Source organism: Chenopodium album, chromosome 23 (genome assembly GCF_948465745.1).
Source record: "Chenopodium album chromosome 23, dcCheAlbu1.1, whole genome shotgun sequence".
In the NCBI taxonomy this organism is placed as follows: domain Eukaryota; kingdom Viridiplantae; phylum Streptophyta; class Magnoliopsida; order Caryophyllales; family Amaranthaceae; genus Chenopodium; species Chenopodium album.
In genome coordinates, this window is record NC_137856.1 from 38,644,876 (window position 1) to 38,667,766 (window position 22,891).

Consider the following 22,891-nt stretch of genomic DNA (forward strand, 5'->3'; position numbering starts at 1 on the left):
TTTAAACGGGTAAATTGACTATTTTAAGGCAAATTGGATGGTTTCACTCACCAAATTAGACTCCCAGAGGATATTAGGGACCATGGTAAACACCTTGGCATTTTTTATTTTCGGGTCAAAATAAGTGAAAAATTATCCAAAATTGAAGGCTATATAATACACGATTTTGGATCAATTTTTGACATTTTTTCGAAAAATGAAATGAATGAGTTAGATGATTACTGGGGTCATATAAGGTGGTCTGAAACCATAAGACACTGATAAAGATGTATATAAAGTACCAAGAATGACTTTGACTCTATTTTGAAATTGAAGAATGACTTTCAAATTCATGTGATGTCATATAAGTGTAAGAATGTGATGTGGCTTGAATATAGTGATGTCATATATTTATGATGTTGTCATATAAGTATATTGAAGTGATGTGACTTGATTATAATGATGTCATCAAAGTATTTAAGAAGTGATATAACTTGACTATAATGATGTCATATTATTGAAGATGAAAAACCATTTTGGTTTTAGATGTAAAACACTAAGATAAAAGATGATGTATTCTCTCTTTTATTTGAGAATTACAATCATTAATTGGTCAATTGGGTGGTTGAAAAGTTAAATTTAATTTGAATTTTAAATCTGAAATATAATTTAGGTCCCACCAAAAAAACTTCTAAAAATGAGCACATCAATGGAACCTAATATTTTGCAAACCCTATCATCCTCTAAAGTCTTGTTTTGCAAGAAATAAAGAACATCCAACATAGGAGAGCATAAGCACCAAAATGCATGTCAATTAGGACACTTAAATGTTTGATGCTGACTGCTGAGTACTTCTCCGGCTGTAATCCAATATGCATGTCAATATGGACTCTCAAATGTTTGGTGGTGAATACTTCTCCGGCTGTAACCCAATGATACGCAACAAGTATTAACAAATCATATAAAACATGTAGGCAAAACCAAGGCGCGAAACTATCACTACATGGCTATCATCTATGTTCATATATTTGAGTATCCACAAAATGTTCTACGTACTCTAGCGTTGAACATAAACAACAACAAACTTAAACAATAGCATAAGCCAATACTGCTACATCTAGAAAATCCCGGTTAGCATATTAGCAGCTGTAGCAATAGCTGCTCCTGTGATTGCAGACTGCACAACTTGCTCATGCGTTGTATCATCAGTCGTAAGTGCAAGAGTCATGCCTGTTATTGCTCCAGCTACAGCGCTGTTTTTCTGTGTGAACATGAAAGAGAAACAGTTTAGATAACACATTATCTACGGAGTAATCCTTAAAAGATTAGAGATAACATCACACAGGCCAACTAATTAAGCCGAGTTGCACATGTACAGCTAGAAAAACATATCAGCAATTCAGCAAATGAGCTAAAATATTGTGCATTAAGAAGCTACAAATGAAATACCTAGTACTACAACTATATTTCCTATTAAAGGAAGAGCAAATAAGAGCATTATTACCCAATCGTGATAACCACAAGCCTCATTCAGCCCATAAGTCAGACCGGAAAACACCCCTGCAGCCAACCCTGCACCAATTAAGCGTGTTTGTGAGCAAAAGAAATGGCTCCAGAACTCATTTTACATAAAACCTCAAGTCTACAGAACAAAAAATCCATTGAAAATGATATACTCCTAGAGCCCCTAGTACATCCACACTTACTGCAGTACTGCACAAACAAATTGGAATTGATCTTTACATGTTTTACATAAGAGAATAAACTTACCCCACTGAAAAGTCTCTTTGCCTGTACTTTTTACCTGAAAAACATTATAACAAGAATGATTTAATCACACTGTATTAAGGTAACTAGTTACGGATTTCTTTACATCTGGCACACACATTTGTTTGAGTCAATATATCAGCAAGAATTGTCCATTGATGATAACGTCGTTAGCAAGAAATAGAAGATAAACAAACAGCGTGCTTTGTTAATTAAGTACTAACACCACAAGATTAAAGAAGCATTGAAACAATATGAAACAGAAGATTCGAGAGCAATTACCAAAGCCTCAATTGACTTTCTGTTGGTCTCCCCTGCACAAGACGATTAAAAACGAGTTAGTTTATTACTAGCTATACAAAGCTGCATTGCATCCGCCACTATCCACAACTAGTTACGATAGAGTATATGATTACCTCTAAGATCCGGAAATCTTTTCTTGGCACCGTTACCATCTGTTGAATCAATCCCCACACCTGGTTCACGAGTATTACGTTAAGTTCGAGTTGGACAAGTACTAAATGTTGTCCACTTCTTATGTTAAATGGTGGCAATTCAAGAAGTTTCAGTATCATAACTATAAGCACTTAATGATTTCAACAAGAATGTATGGCAGAGAAATTTTACCCTCAACCACAGTAAAATAAGCTTCACGAGACACAGCCTGAAGAGCTCCAATCTATACATATAAATTTATGATAAAAGATTTATCAAAACAAAGACTTCAAGTGTGCATTAATTTAAACAATTGGACATATAATAAACATTACTAATTCTTAAGCACTTTGAAAAAAGGATGCACATGCATGCTCTTAGCAACAATAAGATAACATTAACAATCTGATCATTCGTTACCAATATGTCTAGAATTAGTTATCATATAATGTCAACTTACCACGATATTAACAATAATTTAATATAATTAACTAAATGTGCTTATCTGGTTAAAGTTTTAGGAGTGGCACCCCAAATTAAATGTTGGCTGCATGACCAACGGGTTGTATTGGTTTTTTAGTATGTTTGACATCTAATTCTTTTAAGAAACATATTTGGTAAAATTGACGGTTTAAAGGCAAAAGCTACTCGAAGCAACTTTTTCATTATCACAAGGCCTTTTACCAAACAAATTTTTTGAAGGTTTGACCATACTAAAAAGCCAAAAGCTAACTAATGGTCATTTAAGGCCTACATAGCTCAACAACATACATGCATAGGTAATGGACAACACCCAAAAGCACAATGTACACCCGGAAGTACATACAATCCTAAGTAAAAAGAACATACTTCAATTCGTCCATAAAAGAGATACAATAAAATAACATAGAATCGACAGCATAATAGACATCATGTTCCCAAAATATACAATCAATCTAACAATCGGAGAAAACATACGTACCCCAGCAGCTTTAATAAAGCTATGAGCAATGCGATTAAGAAGAGGATGTCCCAAATCAAAGTAACCTTCTTTCTCAAAGCTTCTCAATTCGTCCATAACTGATCTTTTCCCCAAATTATCAATACTACTATTAGCTGCTCTAGTAGTTGCTGTTACTGTTACACTGCTCATTTTCTACTTGTTATTTTTCTTTAATGTAATTCTTCTTTTTCAAAATTTGTTACACCGAATTTTTAAGGAATTGGTTGATGACAAATTCACAACCTTGTGTGTCGTGTCATGGTCTGCATGTTACGTAAAATACGTGTAGGTTCATGAGAAATTGTAGATTGTGTATTGTTGTACTACGTGGCAATACTTGGGCAATTTCGTGCCACCTTTCCAATTACCTCGTCAAATTTTTGTATTTTTCTTTCATAGATGATGTAACTCATTCTTGGATATTATCTGCAATTACTTTTTTTTTCAATAAACTATTTCATCGGGTATTAAAGAGTAGGGTTGATCAACTCTACTGTTACCTGATTTTTTCAATTGCAACTTTGGAGTATTATTTGAGAGATATAAAATAATCTAAAGTTACAACTAAAAAAAAAAAAAAATCAAAGGTAGTATATAAAATCTATCATAGTGAAATAAACCACTGCAATGATCTTAATTCGTTTTCTTATTGTAATTGAATCTATTGAAATTGAACTATTATAACAAGAAATATTAAGGGTTAATATATGCATTGATAAACATGAAAACAAATACTTTGCCAATAGAAAACCTGATATAAAACTTTCAAGATGTGTGAAGTTAAAATATTTACCACATTTTTTGGATCTATACAATCCATTTTAGCTAAATTATACACACAACTTTCAAAGTTACACGCCTCATTCGGCAAGCTATTTTAACTATACAATCTATTTTAGCTAAATTATGAGCCTTCTTTATCAAGATGAAAGGAAATTATTTGTAAGATTAACTAAAGACAAACTATGAACACTTCTAAAGAGGATGGCCTTCAAATAATGATAGTAAAGTGCTATAAAAATAATGTACAAGAAGCATCTATTAAGCAGATGAACTAATGTTCCGAATCAAGGTCACTACTCACTAATAACTTTATATTACAGTGATCACAAAATTGCAACACTAACAGCGAAAAATATTCGAGGCGATGGCAAATTATTGATTGCCACTCTATCAGACGATTGTGATTGCCAGGACGAAGGGAATGTAGGAAAGATTGCCAATAACAAAAAAGATTAGGACTAAAATGAGTTTTACAGAACCCACCTTTTTTACTCGGGGAATATCAATGCTAAAGCAAGTTTTTACAGAGGCAACTTGTATATGCTCAAAACACATACCAGGAGGCCAATGCTTGAGAGAAATAATACACTTTCTTGTCATCTGACGGTCTTCGTTATAGCTCTGTACAAAATCACCCCCTCTATATATAATCATATATGAACCCAACAGCACATCACTCGCTTGTCTCACCTGATAAATCTGCTCTACTGATAGGGGTGCGATTCTCCTCTAAAATCAAGGGAACAGATGGCCATTCAGCTCAAGATACATAAAGCAACTGTTATCTGGTAGTATATCAGCTTGAAATTGAACATCCTACAATGAAATCAAGATCCATTTACCACCATCTCTGCTGAATTTGTGGGTAAATGAGGATGTTCCTCCCCTTCCATTTGTCCATTTTCTCGACTTTTAGATGAAGTGCCAGAATTATTTGGAGAAGTAATGATATCTTCGCTTCCGTTTTCATCACCCGAATTATTTTGGCAAGTAGTGATCTCTTTGCTTCCAATGTCATCAGCCGAATTATTTTGAGATGTAATGATCTCTTCGCTTCCATTTTTATCAGCTGAACTGTTTTCATCATAGTGATTTCTAACTACTTCAGCTTCTCTCTTTTGACCATTGTCCATGTCCACATTACTCTTTGTATTTGAGCTTTGGGAAGCATTATGTGCAATACTTGCTGCTTTTTTGTTGGGCAAAACTGCCTGGCTGAGAGTCGTGCACAAGGAAGCAAGGATACTCTCTCTTGACACTTTCTTTTGATCAAGCCGCTGCTTCTTGACTAATCCAGGCTCCTCCTTAGAAGCTACCTTCCTCTTCATACTTAATGACTCTAGAATACCTTCATCCCCATCAGAAGCTTCTGTCTGTCTTCTAGGTGGAGGTTTGTAATCTTCATCATCCTCATCATCATCATAATCCACTAGTCCACCAGGTTTAGGGCTGCAAATATTAACATATAACTATTATATACCAGTGGCAATAGTAACAGAATACTGTCTGCAGATTCAATTTACCTTAATGTTGCGCAGCTAGGAGCAGAACCGTTGGATGAAATAGGATGCTCTTGTACCTTTTGATTGTTTGACACTGAAGCTGATGCAGTGTCTTCCTCATCACTGTAAAATGACAATAAAATTTTGTTTTAAAAAAAAAAGTAGAGGCGGAAGCCATACATCAATTCTCTTTATATTGGACAGGATTACAGCAGATACCTGTCCTCATTGAAGTAGTCTTCCTCTTCTTTCTCCAAAGCACGATCTTCAACCCGTTTTCTTGAATCCACATTAACTGCAGATTTCGTTCCAACGCTCTCCAGGGACTGCAAAGTCTCAGATCAGATAAGTGCATTCCAGAATATAGTAGTATAAAACAACAATTATCTAACAAGATACCTGCTCATATTTGACTCTCAAAGATTGAATAGAAGCCAACTTATCAAACTTGCTTAGCTGACTCCAGAAAGATTCCACCAAATACTTGAGCAATGGCTTCACACTTTCCTGCAAGAGAAACTTCACACCATCAGGACTAGAGCTCATACAACATCCTTTATCAGCAACAAAGTAAAAAATAATAAGTGCAGCAATCACCTTGCGTATGTACTCAAAGAGCTCCAAAGCTGCAGAATTGAGCAAATTATATCGATCACCATTAGCAACAAATGCATCCACTATGGGTTTGAGAAGGTTACGTCTCATAATATAATTATTAAGATTTTCATCCTGCAAAACAGCACAACTGTTCAATTAGTTTCAAAAGATTCAAAGGTTAACAAATCACAGCTTTAAGCTTAACATGGAGTAATTTAGAATGGCTCATGATATTGCCTCGGTTCCTATTGATAATAATGTAGCAAATGGTGGTAGCATATCGAGCAAAGGATTTAGTTATTGCCTTATTGCAGTGGTGATGGCCAAAGGGTAAAGCCACCAAGGAGGCTCTTTAGATGCAATGGCCACTGAGATAATGTCAGTGACTTTAACTTTTAAATAGATATTTGTTTAAAGTTAACTAGACCTGGTGAAGATGGAACACCTTTGTTTCAGCATTACCAGGCAAAAAACACCAACAGAGAGTAAGACTATAAAGTCATAAAGATACAAAGCAACAACACCGGGAAAGTTTCACACTTTGAAGGCACCCCCCCCCCCCCCAAAAAAAAAAAATAAATAAATAAATAAATAATAATAATAATAATTGATTTTGAAAAGGGAAGGCTGAGCATTTATAATGAATTCCATTGTAGGTCACATCAAAAGGTCAACAAACCAGAGGCACATCATCAAATTATTATTGATCAAGTAGCCAATATCTACAAGGCTAATAACGGTACAGACAATTAGACACACACTTCCACAAATCAATTGTAGGTGACTTCATTACGAAACAATTTGGTGGAGAATATTGTGGTCATTGATATCAATATTTCCAGTCTAGTACCAATTCTCTGATGTTTGACAACCAAAAGCACAATGGCCCAGTTACTTGAATGATGCTATAGCTTCAATGTCTCGTAGAGATCCATGAATCTCACTTAGCACGTCATCTATCCCACACCAAATTGGAAAAACTCACTTACGTAGAGTCATGTTAGCCTGTATGCAGGCACCAAAAGTCCAAAACTAGGTAGAGAGTTGAGACCCCTACAGCTCAAGAGTCTTTTAGGATTTTATCATCTTCAAAGAAGGAAAATACATTTAGTCGTGATACAATACTTATATCATGACTATATGATCTAATAAAATATAATCTCACTTCAAATTTAGTAATAAGCACCACATGTCAGGTAGGTTTTTCCACGACTACTATGTGTAGGCACAACATGCCCGAAAGGCCACAACACAATTGAATTCTTATTTTACCCAAAAACCCATATCCAAATATCTGAAAATGCATGGCCCTGTCTTTCACAAAGACTACGTAATTTAATTGTTACTCGTATGTCATCACTGCTTGGTCTATTGTAAATCCAAAGGCTCGAATGCCACAGTGGTTCCCGAATAAAAGGATATCAACAAAAAGATCATGGCCAGGTCAGGCTTTGGCAAAAAAGTGTCCTATGTTGGGCCAAATAATTCATGTCCAAGCCCACTGAAATCAGGTTGACTTGCAGAGCAGGATTAGACCTAAAAGTGCATTTTTCACTGTCCAAAGCCCCAGCATTTCTATCCCAAAAGTCTGGATCCCGCACAATTTCTGGACTAGGTCAGACTGGGCCAATTGATGATCAGCTATCCTTAAACAAGCAAAGCAAAAAAACAAATCGACTGCATTTTTTATATAATCAGCAAATTTGACCTAGTCTTAAAACTAACCCTCAAAGATTAACTGATCAATGTGAGATAAAATTACTTACGTTACGAGAAATCACAGTGCGGACAAATCTAACAGCAGCAACTACTAGATACTTCTCTCTTCTCCTCGTCAGATATAAAACTTTGTCCATGGAATTGTTCAGCAGGAAGTTGCACCTGCACCATAAAAGAAAAATAACAGATATTATGCCAAATCAGAAGCAACTAAAATACCAAGTTATATCACTGGAAAAACAGGAAAATGAATATTTACTTTATCTTGTATAGATGGTGCACAATGCAAAAGCACAACAGCTCGCACACGCTCAATAGAATCTCTGGCTTTGTGTAGCTGTGTTTATCCAAATTTTCGACATCAGAGTTAGCTAAAGTCTTGCCTCCACCAGGGCAAGAATAAGTTATGGCATCAATTAACTGCCCCAAATGCCTCTCGTAGAAAATCTCAATTATAGTATCTCTCTGCAATGCAATACATTATAGAACATGTAAAGTATCATCACACATGCAAACATAAAATGATAAGAAGGAAGCAAGAAGCATGAGAAAGAAATTAATCTTACAAGCAAAATTCAGGGACAAAGCATTTTTGTAAAACTCGGCAAATAATATTTCACAACAAAAATCAACAACCACTATTTCACACCTGCACACATAAATTCAACCAGGTCGCACACTCCATTTGCGCAAGGAAAAAATGTGTAATTTATTGTTGCTCAACGATTATACTAATAGTTTATACAATCCATTTTAAGAGTCGGTTATATAGATTTTATATAAGAAATATATTTTATGAAAAATACACAAGCGTACAAGTACAAAGAGGACAGGGTGTCCTCCCAAAGATACAGAACTAAGATTAGCCAAATTCCTTTGTATGTCCACAGTAAAGTACTACTACCTCCGTTTCAAATTAGTTGCAACTTTGAACTCAACACGGTTTTTAAGACAATTTCATAATGGTAGATTAATGAATTAAAGAATAGTAAATTAAAGGTAGGAGAGAGAAAGTGAAGATAATTAATAAATTGACCACCACCACCAGGTCCACCACTAACAGTCACACCACAACTGTCGCCTAACAATAGCCACCACGAAACCACCCACTTCACAGCCTGAAACCACCCACACGTAGCCCAAACCACCTAGGAACCACCCACACGCAGCCCGAACAGCCACAAAATCACCACCTCTCAGCTCGAAACCACCGCCTTCTCATGCGGACCACCTGGAAACCACCCACAAGCACTCCGAACAACCCTAAAACCACCAGATCTTAGCCCGAAAAACCCCCAAAATCACCCCCTCTCAACCCAAACGACACCGAAACCACCCCATCTCAACTCCAACCACACCGAAACCAACCCCTCCCAGCCAAACCATCCCAAAACCACCAACACTCGCCATAAACCACCCCAAAACAAGAACCCTCCCTTGGCCCCAAAACTACCTTAACTCACCTTGAACCACACCGAAACCACCCCGAACCATCCTTAAACCACCCCAAACTATCCCACTCACCACTCAAACCATCAGATCTAAGTGATTTAAAAAAAAAAAAATTTGAAAAAGAAGAGAGGAAGAAAGGAACATTGGAGAAGGTTAGATGCGACAACAACTTAGAATATGGTGAAACTATGTTGACGGTGGTGTAGTGCGTGGTAGATTTAGCGGCGACGTTGACGATGGTGGTTGGATGCAGCAGTGACGTTGATCGAGAAGTTGGTGTTCGACTGTTGAATAATTTTTGGATTGAATTGTTGATTTAATTTATGTTTTAGATGAGTTAAATTAGGTGAAAATATTATGTTCATAAGTTAGATTAAGAATTTAATAAAATCTGATTTAAGTAGTTAATGGTGTATATGAGTTCTTTATTAAGGGTATTTTTGTACTTTCATTTAAAAATAATTACTAAAATAGGAAAAAAAATGGAAAGTTGCAGCTAATGTGTAGCACCCCGTTTTGGCAAAAGTTGCAACTAATATGTAACGGATGTAGTATGTTATTTAAAAAGTCCAATTAGTAGGTTAACACGAAAAACCCAATCGGAATGTCATAACTACATCAGGAACAAGCTTAAACTATATCCGCCACCCTAGAACCCATGAATGGTGCACATAATAATAAATGAATAAACAAATAAAGAGTTAATTACTAAAAACATGGTAGATAGCAAGGCATAGTTGACATACATACCTGCGCTCCTGACAATGTGTATGAATCTAACAAAGTACGAAGGATTTCAAGAAACTGGCAGTGCATATTATCCCCAAAATCGGTAAGCAGACCTTGGACCTGAATAGAATAAATAGTCATATAATCACAGCCAGTTTTTTCAAATGTGATAAGAGTATAAATATGATTCCAATTTACTGCATGCTTCAACACTTTTGGCACCATAAACAAGAGCAGAGAATCACAATAATTGTCTATCTGTTGCAAAATGAGTTGGGCAGATAGAGTTATCTCAGTGAGTCAATCTAGTAATGGTTTTGGGTTGACAAAAATTCTACTAAAGGACTGACGCCATAATAAAATCTAGCACTCTTGCAGCTGTTACGAGGTTCGATCCAATAATAAACCCCATTATATTCTTTTCCATAAATATACTTACCGAAAGAAATGAAACCAAGAATAGTTCATAAAATTTGCAACAGTATTAAAAAAAATGACGAATTCACACAACAAAGCAAAGAGATGTAGTGGCTATACGTACAAAATGCAAATCGCATATAATGAGTTAAATAGTCGATAACTATAAAGAACCATTACTTTATCCAAAGTTCATTATTGAAAACGAGGATGCTGATGCAGCAATATATCAGTATTACTGCTCAGTGTCTACATTAATTTGATATACATTAGTCTTAACACCCAAATGTCATTGATAGTTTGAAAGCTGCAAGTAGGCTTTCCTAAGACATAAGCAGCTCAAAAACTTCTTTAAATTGTATTCTCTCACAAGCCTTTTTCAAGTAAAAATAACTATCATAAAGATCTTATGTCTATGTTTCAAATACCCCACTAAGCATCTGAATGGACGCATGGCAATCGGCAACCAATGTTTACATCAATCTAGAATAGTTTATAAATCATGCGGCTGGACAAAAACTAATTCAACAGCATGGGAAGAAATAATTGTTTATTGGGCAGTTGGGAGGTCAGGAGGCCACTTCAGCTTCTCCTACTCAAGGTGTATATCTTAACGACCAAGGAAACACATATCAACACAATTGCCCAAAACACAAAGTGTTCTTTCATATGCATAAATAAGAAATCGCAGTTTCAATATTACTCACTAAAGTACGACTTTTACAATGTTTTACTAATGCAAAGCAATTTTTCTTTCAGATAAGAGTGGATTGCCAAAATAAATCCAGATTACAATTATATCAAAGTCATTAATATGCGTACCAAAAGACCAAGAAGAGGACTTCCTTCAGGTCGGACAACATAACTACGCAAAAGGTTTGGATCCTGATTCAAGAAAAGTATAAGGATATCTGTCCTGCATGCATCAGAAGACATGTCATTAGGGTTTAGGCAATATGTTTAAAAGAATAGCCTTAATAAAACATCTTTTTCATCACAAGTCAAAGAGGCTTTTTGGTAAAGAAAGACCAAAGAGAGCAACCATGCACAAAACTGTCAAGACCAAATGGCAAGGAACCAGAAACATGATCCATGGAAAAAAAATATATAACTAGATTAGGAAGCAAAATATCCTTACCCGGTCAAGACAAGTCGTTTGTCTTCACTCTGCAGAACGTCACTGATGATGTCAAAAAGGCCTTCATTTACGAGATCCCTACAAGAATTTCAAGGTTAGAAAAGATAAATATAGTAAGAAAGTAAAAAAGTACTAGCTCAAGTGCTCAAAAATAAGAAAATTCTTTGTGTGTGTGTGTGTGTGTGTGTGTGTGTGTAGAATTTTCTTAATTAATTTAATTAAGGGGCTAATTTTAACAATCAAGTTGCTGATTAATTTTATATTTCAAAACTATAATCATTAATAAGCAAGCCATTATTTAGTGGGTGTGCACTTTTCAGATTTAATGTCAGTTAATGGGTCTTTAACTCTTTTTTTTTATTTATTTCAGAAACGCTAGGGATTAAATTGTTTAATCTTATCTCAAATAGATTAGTTAGTCTATAACTCTATAAGGATCCTCTTGCGTACAAATGTTTCCTTCAGATTATGATCAATACGAAAAGCAGCCTTTAAGGATCAAACCAGTCTAAAGGTTCTTAGGGGCCTAAGCAAGAGTAAATTAATATAGAGGTCTATTTACAGTTCTTAATGAGAGCAAATTCAGTTCATATTTATAATACAGAGATAACATGAAATGTGTTCTGCAAAGTTTCACTATATATAAAAACCCAAAAGATGCAGAGTGGTAAATAGTAAATGTACACTAAGAGGTGTCAAGCACTCAAGCCTGTATGAATACAGAGCTGGCTGAGGACATATGTGCCTCCAAACTCTTTACAGTCACAAGAATAGGATTGAAATAATAATACAGATCAAATAATCCAACTACGCAAGAACAATAGTCGTAAATCTTCAGAATGAACCATTACTAAATTCGAGGAAATTATTGAGTGCATCAAAACAATCAAAAATATTGCTTGAACAAGAGAAACTTGAAACCATAGTAGTTAAATACCTAAAAAGTCGAAGCTGCTGAACCATTTGTAGACTCTTGCTTAAACTGCAAAACTCATGCAAAAAATAAACCTGCACCCATAGAAATAAAAGAGTCAATGCTATGAAGGACATCCATCCTGTCCCAGGGCAATTGATGTTTAATCGGAAACTTAATTTATCTTAAACCACAAAACGATGGAGACGAGACGTATTTAACATGAAGAAATATACATACACACAGATGGGATGAGATAAGAATTGCAACAAGAACTAAAAATCAAATCAGCCTGAAATGAGTACTTGTACACTAAGAGCTACTGTAGTAAAAATTTCTATAAAACCAAGAATATGTTCCGTTAACGGAAAGTGCCCACACTCTAGTCCAATTTTAGGAGTCTTGTGTCTGAAATTGTAGCCATTACATGCCTAACACTAAGAACACTCGTGCTCATGTCTCAGATACATAAATAATAAGTCTAAGACAGGTGCAGTCGTGCAGAGCTAGATAATTGATAACCATCCTCTTTAAACTGTGATTGTTCAATGATGAATCCATTACTTTCAGATTAAAAGGGGCCCAATGTATAAAAAGGCTCAAGGCACACCAAGGCGTTTTGGAGTACCTTGCGCCTAAGGCGCGCCTCAGTGCACCTTGGTGCGCCTCATTGAAGTGAGGAGCATATAATAAGAAACAAAAAAATCTGGAAAAAAAACTCATTATGCGCCTCAGGCTGCGCCTAGGCGCGCCTCGGTGCGCCTTAGCTGCGCCTCATTGAAGTCGCCTCGTCTAGACCATAAAAAGTGCATGCCCTCTAACGCCTTGCGCCTCAGCGCCTAGGCGCGCTTTTTCAAACACTGAAGGGGCCTAGCCAATAATTACTTCCCGTAAGCTCAGCTAGATGAATCCATCTAGACTATACACATGCAAAGCATCTGGCAACCTTTCATTCGCAGTATAGTACTTCTATAATTACCCCCCACCCTACCTCATTGGCAGACGACACACTGTACTCTCACTAATCTCTAAAAGCTTCTTCTCACTCTAAAATACGTTCTCTTCAAACTTGATGAATAACATAGGCACCGCAGGGGGTTTCCCAGGTTAAACTCCCGAAGGTTGCTGATATTAGCTAATCCTAGCAGCGCACGAGCATCCGAAGTCCCCAGGTCACAGACTTGGAACACTATGGATACATTTTTAAAGCAATTTTTGCGACATATGATTTATATGGTGACAACATCAAACCAGAACATAATTAATACTTCCTCCGCTCCACAAATATTGCAACATGGGAATTGGACACGGATTTTAAGAAGAGAGATATAGAGAGGAATTAAGACAAGGACACATGTGATGAGGAGAGAGAAAGAAACATCCGCAAATAGGGAAATGTTGCAATATTTGTGAAACTTCCTAAAATTGTAATTGTTGCAAATTTTGTGGAACGGAAGAAGTATGTGACATCACATAGGTAACGTGTTTTGTTTTCAAGAGTCATCAGAATACCAAATTCTTCTTGGAATCCACTGATGTGCTGGGTGATTTCAACCGTGAGAACAGTTCCTGAATGAAAGTATTGTCTTCCTTCAATAACGAAACTACCTGCAAATAGAAATTCAACCTGAGGACACAACAAAAATTAACAACACTGTACAAGATTTGAAAGTATGACTTACAACACCATTATTTGCATGTACTATGGAATTCAAACTGGCAATAGTTGCGTCATCCAATACTCTAGTCAAAGCCACATCCTATCAGATATTAAAAAGCTCTAGTAAGAACCCTTTGAGAAAAAATTGAAAACAAATAAGCATCTGAAAGAAATTCAAATAAAAACCTTCAAGTAACCAATTCTGTATGTTTGGTGTATCTTTGACAAGACTGTGGGATCTTTGATCGGTATGGCCTGAAAAAAATAAGAAAAAAACATCGCAATGCAAAAATTAAGGGGGCGTAAATGTGTTGCAAAGCTGATTCCATATGTTACAATCTCACATACTTCGCCTTCTTCAAATTCAAAACAGAATTAAATGACAGTTCAACTCACCTCCTTAAAAACCACATGCTCCGTCAAAAAATCCCGATGTCGAACATGGGGGACATCTGGATCATCTACAGAAAATTTTTAAAAAAAACTACAAAGATCAGTCATTAACCCATGATACAACTTGTAGGGCTCACATCTACTACTTCATATTTTTTAAAAAAAAAAAAAAATCTTGTTAGTAGGATCAAAAAAGAAATTCAAATGCAGCATAGGTTGCCCCATGTAAAAAAGCATTTTCTCATTGACCAATTTTAACAATCACTCAACATCGCCTTTTGAGGACCCCATGCAGTCTAACTAGTACACAAAAACAAGGTGAAACATATACCAACAATAATTAAAAACTAGAATAAAAAACATTTGATGAAACGAGTTTCACCCAAAAACTCCCATCAGCATAATTTTAGCAATAAAATCACAAAAAGCCACATGTAAGAAAAGCCCAGCCAAGAAAAACATAGAGATATGTCTAACATGTTCATGGCTATCAGACTTCAGTAAACTGATATAGATGCCCATAACCAGATATCAGAAATTAGAGATTAACTCTATTACTTTGTGTTTCTTCAATGGAATTATTCTTATGCCTAACCCAAAAATGTCACTAAAATGCTACCTAATACAAAGTTTTTTTCTTTTTTTTTTTTTTTGCCAAATATGCTACTTTATCCCACAACAAATCAAGCAAGAAGGCCTCTTGAAAAAATACAGGCATTGTGCTACAACCACGCACTCCAAAAGTTTTCCAATACAGCAGTGCACAAAAGCAATTTCTATTCCTTAATCCTTCCAAAACCCCCCTACCCCCCACAAAGAGAAGGTGTGGCAAATCCGAAATATTTAAAGGTCATACCCAAGACTCTTCATGCAAGGCAACAACATTCTCAGTTTCTCCATCGATGATATGCCAATGATAACCCTAAAAGTGAAGGATATACATGTGAACAAGACTCGTTATATTGAGGAGGATTGCATTTTTTAACACACTCATTAACAATGGTGAAAGCCTATTCCTGAATCATTTAGGACACTCATTCGGGATGACACCACTACATAATGAACTAAAATTGACAGGAAACAAGAAGGGGTAAAAACTTACATTCAAGACAGCCAATGATATCCATGATGAATTCATCTCCAAAAACCTTCTCAAAGATCTGCGGACTATTGAGCATTACTGAAGAAGGAAACACAAAATCACAAATAGCAACACTCCATGTCACAAAGTTAAAAATAAAACAAGAGAGAACTGAGGATAAAACAACTAAACTACTTTTCACATAGGCAGAGAATACTTACGAATGCCTTTGACAATTTTATAAATAATATGAAGACTGTCAAGATTCTCAAGGTCCTCAGAAATCCTAAACAGGTTCATCAGCTTCCTGAAAAACTCTTGCTGTAATAAACCACAAGGGTGAAGCTTAAGAAACCAGCTAGAAGAACAAAGAACAATAAAAGAATAATAGACAACACAATTCAACTTGAAATCAACCATGTAAAGACATTATAAGAATCGAGGTAAACAACAAGGGTGAATCCACAATACATTACATGACACAAAATTCCACTCATAATTGAATACTGTGGTTTACCTAGATTCTTATATGACTTGTGAGGACAAAACAGCTAATCACAGGAAAACCACATATCTCTGTTCAGAAATGCCCAATCAATCAGCTAGATAAGATAATAAGCAGACAAAAGAACAAATTTCCAACACTCCCTCCATACCTATAACTCTAAATAAAATAGGGTTGTACACACTTTAGAGATCAACATTGTAATTTTAAACCACTTTTATTAGAGTTAAAGAATGACTCCCTTCGACTGTTTATAGGTCTTCCTACTTTTTATTCTAATCCATTCCTCAAAATTCTTCCTACTTTCTATATTATGATACGATTTTTGGCAAAACTTTTCCGTCACTTAGCCTATCTCACGGGCCTGTTTACTCTATTTAGCAACACCATGTCTCTAAAAAACCGTACTATTTCCTACCAAAAAAGTCAAACAATGGGACCCCCTACCAGAAGAAAAGTCAAACAAGGAACCACTTCCCACTAAATCCCTCCTTTCCTAGGTTTTGTTGCGACATTAAATAAGAACATCAATGTAAAAACAGAGGAAGATAAATGCATTGACAATGTTAGATTTTTACAAATAAATTCTTCATAAAAGGTGATTCAAAATCATATGTAGTACAACTATCTTTATTATAAAAATATATAAGAGATAAAAGCATGACCTAAAGACCAATATCATTTCCCATCGACAATTTGAACTTGAATGGAGGACTAAAAAATGAAAGAGTGTTGCTGAACCAAACAAAAAACAAAAAAAAAACAAAAAAAAAACAGCTTACAAACGAAACGGTGTCAAGAGAACTACTAGTACATAATACCCTCTATATCTACTAGTTAATTATAATCAACAGAGAGTTAAATGCCAATTTAGCAAGATTTACAAGCAGCAAACTTACTTCCTACACACACACACAGTCACACACATGACGGGACACTATTAAAACGAGACCATATCTAATGGGTGTATAAGCAATCATATAAGGACTAAGGAGAAACAGAGCAGCAAAGTTGACAGGAGGAAAAGGCCATACTTACATCATGCAATACAAGTTCCGTCAATCGCATTTGATCCGTAATGCCACTCTCTACCACAATCTGCTGAAAGCAATGGAAACCAAACCAGATTAGAATTAATATTTCAAAAGCACACACAAAAGATAAAGGTCAGGGAGCAAATAACCTTCCATTGATGACCCCTTTTCAACAATTTTTACAGTAATTTTTAAATAAACATGACGGAAACTGGGGAGCCCTCTCTCGCCCATACCCCCCCCCCCTCTCTTACACCTACAGTAAAATCCATAGTAAAGCTATAACGTACACTACTCCATACCAAGATAGGAAACATTTTCATAGAGGGCCCGGAGAATTGACAACAATTAGCAAATGCCTCGTTAACGGATTGAGTCATTACAGCCGAATCTGCCCAAGGGCAACTGCTTCATGGGGACATGCAAGCGACATGATTGCTTTCTTGACTTAAACAAAAAGGGCTACTCTCATTTTTAGATTGGGTACAAACAGTTAGGAATGAAAGGAGTAGCTCATTTCTCCACCAAAAGAAGATGACCTTATACTTTTATCAATACTATTGTTGCATCAAATTTTGTAATTATTCAATACTAGTGTTCTGTGCAAGTCAAGAAAGCAGTTGCCACTAATAAAATTGATATCTTGACAAGATCCAGCAGCATGTAGAGATTTTGAATTTGAGAGTGTATAATGCTTTAGTCTCATCAACACAAGCAATACTAGCAGTTAGCAAAATAATATTAAAATAAAAAAAATAAAAAAAATAAAATAGACCTTCAATATTAAAGGGAGTGTTGACAGCTCCACGGCAGGAAGCTCCCGCAACTCACTGTTCACACTGTGGAAGGTATCATCTGAAAATCACAATGAAAGTAAATCATTAAGAAAATATAAATATTAAAAAGGATGACATACCAATCAATTGTAGACATGAAAGCTTCCACAATTTACAAACAGATACTCATATGCAAAATGAAGCCAACAAAGTCAGTTATTATTGAAATTAGATGGCAGCACAGAAGGAAAACTGGTTGAAGCAAATTAGCCAAGCGCTCTAAGATGAATGCATGTTAAATATAATTTTTGCATGTAGATGATGAGGTTTGGTGACTGTCAAGTAGATGGACAGCGCTTTTGTAGGCAAGAGATTTTGTCCAACTTATCATAGCATCAATTAAGAAAGCTACAATAATAAGTTAAAACTTAAAAGAGTGAAGATGTTGTAGCAAATTAGGTCCAATCAAAGTTACATTATGTGAGAACATGGTGTATCGCTAGCAAGGAAGGTTGCACATTAGTCTCTATCTCAATCACTGAGGTCCTTAAATCGACATGCAATTCTTGATGATATGGCCCCAAATTAGAAAACCCACTATGGTTATGACTTATGCTATTGGAAACATTATCACAATTCATAACTAAGTGACATATTTGAAGTTAAAAGACTGTTTTCATAATTAAATAGTAAATCATGTTGCTGTTCTCAAAATTTATGATTACAAAGTTCAAAACCAATAAAAATTCCACATACAAGTCACAGACTAACGATCCAATGGACTCATACCCCTCCAACAAATAATGACAGATGAAAAGAATCATTGTTTAAAGTACAAGTAAAGCTTCATTAATGAAGAGAACAGCAAAGAAAAGGCTGATCTCAGAGAATTTAGGCAAAGCAATGACTGACAAAAAACCCTAAAAAGAGCACAATTGTGTTTTCAGCACATCTCCCAGCTATTTATTGTAATATCTACGTCCTGATTTACTAGTTTCATCTTTAATTGACAAAACTGGGATTTGCCATTCAAATGCTAAACCTAGAGCCTTTATTAATTTTTTCTCACACACCAATAAACCCATCTAGCACAAACAGATGGCAACATTACAAAGGTTCAATGTTAATATGTCAGCATATGAGACACAGATCATGCACCGTAGCAATTAGAAACTCTAGATGAAATGCTAGATCTTGAATTGAAAACGACGCTTTCTCTCCAAACTGATCTCAACTTATGCAAACCCTATATTGCAACCATATTATCTCTAACCCCTCACCCAAGACCCAATCAATGATATCTCGGCCATGAAAAAATCTACTAAAGCCTAATGCACAAAACAGAATCACACACTTGCTAACACATGTACCAAACATAAACATTAAGAATGGTGATACCCAACAGCAGCCTCACACCTAGGACAGTAAAATCCAGAATTATCGCATTCCCCAGCCAAACCATGATGAGCAAATAGGCAAATGTGTACTCCCTCCGTCCCTTAAAGATTGATCTTTTCCTTAATGGACCATCTTCCAAAGAACATTCCATTTCTATTAACTATTAATCCCACTACTAAAAGTAAACATTTGCCGGCTTTTTAAATAAAAAAAAAATCCCTTTTCAGTGTCATCACCCTCCCTAACTTAGACTCCATCCATACAATTTGCCTTTCAACTACCTGATTTCTTTCTCAATCTTATCCATCTTCCTTCTGTCTTTCGTCCATCTCAACCACTTCTATTACTCCCTCTATCCCATGATATAAATCATGTTTTCCTTTTTAGGTGTCCCAAAATGTTATTCTTGTTTCATTTTTTTTTCCTTTTTAGACACAGTAAATGTCTAAAATACCCTCATTATTTTTGTCTATACTCACTTCACTACCCAATATACCCTCACATTTCTACTCGTCATTTGTGTCCCACTCATCATCATGTACTTTTTTCTTTTTCATTTACTTATTATTTGTGCCCCCACTCACATGTCTTGTACTTTTTCTCTCTTTTTCATGTACTTCATGTACTCCCACCTCCTATTTCTTAATTCCCATGAAATACTACAATTGGGAACTATATTGTGGAACGGAGAGAGTAGTAAATTTCAATATCCTTCCCCCTCATAGATACACTTCAATTTTTATAACAGCTATAATACCTTTCGTCAATCTCTGTAATAAATCGTTAATATTAGTCCAGAACTCTCAAAGAATTATCACGGTCACGAAAAAAATGCATAATCATCATTAATTTCCAAAAATTAAAAAAAAAATTAAAAAAAAATTAAGAAAGGATTGTGTGATTTTCATAGGCGAAAGAGTAATAACCAGAATATTATAAAGTTCCAACAATAATCTTCCTCGACGACGAAAATAGACAGCAGCAGACTTTTGTCCAAAACTCTTAAAAGAATGAGTAATCTTTTGAAACCTTGAACTTTTCTATCCCAAAATTTCCCATCACCAATTCATCATAGTTAATGTCTGGCACAGGTAACAGTACTTGCAGTATACATAGCGGTGCTAAAATTTTTATAAATTAACTTCTGCTCGTACTAAAAATCCTACTAGGATGATTATTGCAACTATATTTCAATGAAGATTCCAGCTAAGCTTGCATACCACATAGTAGCAGTTCTCAGTATAGAGCATGGCAACAAATAACTGATAATGATTTACTTCAAAATTATCTAATATCACAGACATATTTCAAACTGTCAAAAACTATCACATCAAAAGAAACGAACATACACTAACCATCAATTTCTTGATACGGCAATGAACTTAAAAAAAACAGTAATGAAGTAATATAATGAGAATAGAAACTGAAAGTAACAAAAGGATAAACTTACGATTAAGAGTAGTAAAATGCAGATTTCGTTGCACATTGCATATGTGATCCCTGCATAAATCAGCATATAAGGGCTAGAGCCAACAAAAAAGTTCCAAACTAAATCCAAATATAAAAGAAGTTTGCATTACCAGATATAAGAACATCCAGCAGTTTCCTGGAAGCTAAGGGCTAATTCAGTAGAATATTCTGGATCTCTCCAGGAAATAATTGTATCTAGAAAAGAGAAATATATCAAGTTAAAGCAGAAAATACAACCCCGAATGAAAACAAAACCCAAATACTAGTGTGCACAAACTAGTACCTTCTTGTTTTCTATAAATGTCGTCTGGGGTGATCCGGTGCAAGAGCAAGGTTTCATTATCCTCTTCATCAATGACAAACAGACCGAGATCTTCTGACCGCTGCATTAAGCATTATTTTGTTACTGGTATAGCAATGTAACTAGTTGTATAATATTAAGAAAAGGAATAAATCCAACCTCCACATAATCCACAGTGACATGACCAGTTCCCTGATCCTCCCACTTGCCATCCTCATTCAGACGATAGACTTTGACCCGCTGAAAGGAACAAAATATAAATATTGCAGCAACAAAATTGAGATTTTGAAACAAAATATATCAAATCCAAATAGCAATTCAAGAACACATAGTCTATGACAGTTTGATTACTAGCTTCAGTATATTATACTGATAACCTAAACAATGAAAGTCATAAATTCTTTCATCTGATTAAAAAAAAAGGAGAAAAAACAAAACAAAAGTTTAACTCAGTACTAGTATACTGCACCATAAATACAGTGATAACTGTGAAGTAGCCTACAGGCCACGGCACATAAAAACAAAGAACTCACATTTCAACAATCAAAAAATATATGTAAGTTCAGCACTTGACTCCCCCAATAAACTGAAAGTTACTGATCTCACTCCATCCATATTCCCGGGTTCACCCACTAGCCCTAAGGGCTTGGGAATCGGGATATAAGTGATACCTTATGTGGTAAATAGGATGACGTAGTGATTGTGTGCAGAAGAGGGAGGACTAGGGAATTATTACTTGCTACTAAATGCGCACTCTCTCATTACCCAGGCTCTACCCCGAGTATTGTTAAGCACATCATCAAGTGGGAATTCATGAAATCATTATCATCAAGAGTTTCTACCAAACTTCTCAAACAAATAAACCCTTTTTCAACCTCATTAATAAGAAACAAAAACAACTTGACTGACATCCACAATTAGAAACCGCTTGCACCACCAGCACCAACTTCACAACCTATTCCACAAACTATCTTCTTTAGTAGCTACCACTCGTTGTAATACGAAGTACTTTTTCAGCTGTTCAATTAAGTGCTATCTAGGCGTATCAGTTCAATTTCAGCTGTTTACGTTACCCATCAAAGAAACAACTACTTAATCAAGTGTTCTCCACAATCAGCTATTATAGTAGTAAAGCAAACAACTATTGCAACCCAAAACTCTAAAACCTAAAGCTCAAAAACATCATATTTATCATAAGTAGTATTTTAACTTGTCTAAACACTAAAAGCTACTATCGAAAAACGCCCGAAATCAAGCACACAAATTTTTAGCAACTAGGGTTTCGCCCAACCAAATAAACCCTAACAAAAAACGTATACAAACTGTTTCATCAAGTAAAAACGCCAAACACAACAGATAATCGAAACGTTTCGAAAACCAAAAACCCAGAAAAAAGCATAAAAACCATACCTGATGCTCCCGAGAACAACCAACAGCTACTAATCCCAACTCACGCTCCCTCTCTCTATCTCTATCTCTCACGCGCCGCCGTTCAATACAATTCTTGAGATCTAGGGTTGCGTCCATTGAGCCCTAGATCTGTAAATTCGAAGCACCGATTGAAAAGGAAGGGAAATTGGGGGAAAATCGAGCTAAATTAGGGTTTAATTGGAATTGGAGAGATGACTACCATGGAAGTTGAGCTTCATCGAGTTGCCGGCAATGGCGAGAGAGGAGACCAAAGGGGGTGTTTGCGCTCGCGTCGAAGTGTTTTTGACTCTGAAAAAATAAAAGAAAATAAAAAAAAAAAAAGGAGAGAGAAAGTGAAGAGAGGGAAAACTTGTTGAGACACATCTATTAGTAGCACGTGGCAGTTTATTTTAATAGTTAACCAAGTAATTTTGCTTAATTAAAATCTTA

General features: G+C 35.6%; 2 protein-coding genes across 3 annotated transcripts; both read right to left on the minus strand.

Annotated features, from left to right (window-relative positions):
• Window positions 1-959: 959 nt before the first annotated feature.
• On the minus strand, window positions 960-3,324 carry LOC145609102 (outer envelope pore protein 16-2, chloroplastic-like). Its single transcript, XM_081664663.1, has 7 exons — window positions 3,143-3,324; window positions 2,374-2,425; window positions 2,163-2,222; window positions 2,029-2,060; window positions 1,750-1,783; window positions 1,484-1,551; window positions 960-1,240 (listed from the first exon to the last, which is right to left on the minus strand). The coding sequence occupies exons 1-7, from the start codon at window positions 3,311-3,313 to the stop codon at window positions 1,097-1,099; spliced, it is 561 nt and encodes a 186-aa protein (XP_081520789.1). The 5' UTR covers window positions 3,314-3,324; the 3' UTR covers window positions 960-1,096.
• An 810-nt stretch (window positions 3,325-4,134) lies between these two features.
• Window positions 4,135-22,769, minus strand: LOC145607663 (uncharacterized). 2 transcript variants are annotated; one of them, XM_081663258.1, is made up of 24 exons: window positions 22,442-22,769; window positions 21,191-21,271; window positions 21,014-21,113; window positions 20,841-20,925; window positions 20,711-20,760; window positions 17,862-17,941; window positions 17,091-17,150; window positions 15,769-15,868; window positions 15,569-15,646; window positions 14,470-14,534; window positions 14,260-14,328; window positions 14,096-14,173; window positions 13,926-14,021; window positions 12,438-12,508; window positions 11,501-11,578; window positions 11,185-11,278; window positions 9,967-10,065; window positions 8,024-8,229; window positions 7,812-7,926; window positions 6,046-6,177; window positions 5,848-5,955; window positions 5,668-5,774; window positions 5,470-5,571; window positions 4,135-5,395 (listed from the first exon to the last, which is right to left on the minus strand). In XM_081663258.1, exons 1-24 carry the CDS (start codon window positions 22,556-22,558, stop codon window positions 4,774-4,776), a joined length of 2,793 nt encoding a protein of 930 aa, XP_081519384.1. In that variant the 5' UTR covers window positions 22,559-22,769; the 3' UTR covers window positions 4,135-4,773. The 2 variants fall into 2 exon arrangements, with proteins under 2 accessions (XP_081519384.1, XP_081519383.1); XM_081663257.1 differs by having other exon boundaries at window positions 17,091-17,153.
• Window positions 22,770-22,891: the final 122 nt, after the last annotated feature.

What these genes read in the sequence shown, in the direction of transcription:
- LOC145607663 (XM_081663257.1), bottom strand. Translation starts at nt 22,558, where the DNA reads ATGGACGCAACCCTAGATCTCAAGAATTGTATTGAACGGCGGCGCGTG. An exon ending in GTTGTTCTCGGGAGCATCAG is followed by an intron (nt 21,272 to 22,441) that starts GTATGGTTTTTA and finishes TGTTCCTTTCAG; the next exon opens with CGGGTCAAAGTCTATCGTCT. An exon ending in GCACTGTGATTTCTCGTAAC is followed by an intron (nt 6,178 to 7,811) that starts GTAAGTAATTTT and finishes GCTGTTTTGCAG; the next exon opens with GATGAAAATCTTAATAATTA.
- LOC145609102 (XM_081664663.1), bottom strand. Translation starts at nt 3,313, where the DNA reads ATGAGCAGTGTAACAGTAACAGCAACTACTAGAGCAGCTAATAGTAGT. An exon ending in GCTTTATTAAAGCTGCTGGG is followed by an intron (nt 2,426 to 3,142) that starts GTACGTATGTTT and finishes TTATATGTATAG; the next exon opens with ATTGGAGCTCTTCAGGCTGT. An exon ending in CTTGTGGTTATCACGATTGG is followed by an intron (nt 1,241 to 1,483) that starts GTAATAATGCTC and finishes ATGTTCACACAG; the next exon opens with AAAAACAGCGCTGTAGCTGG.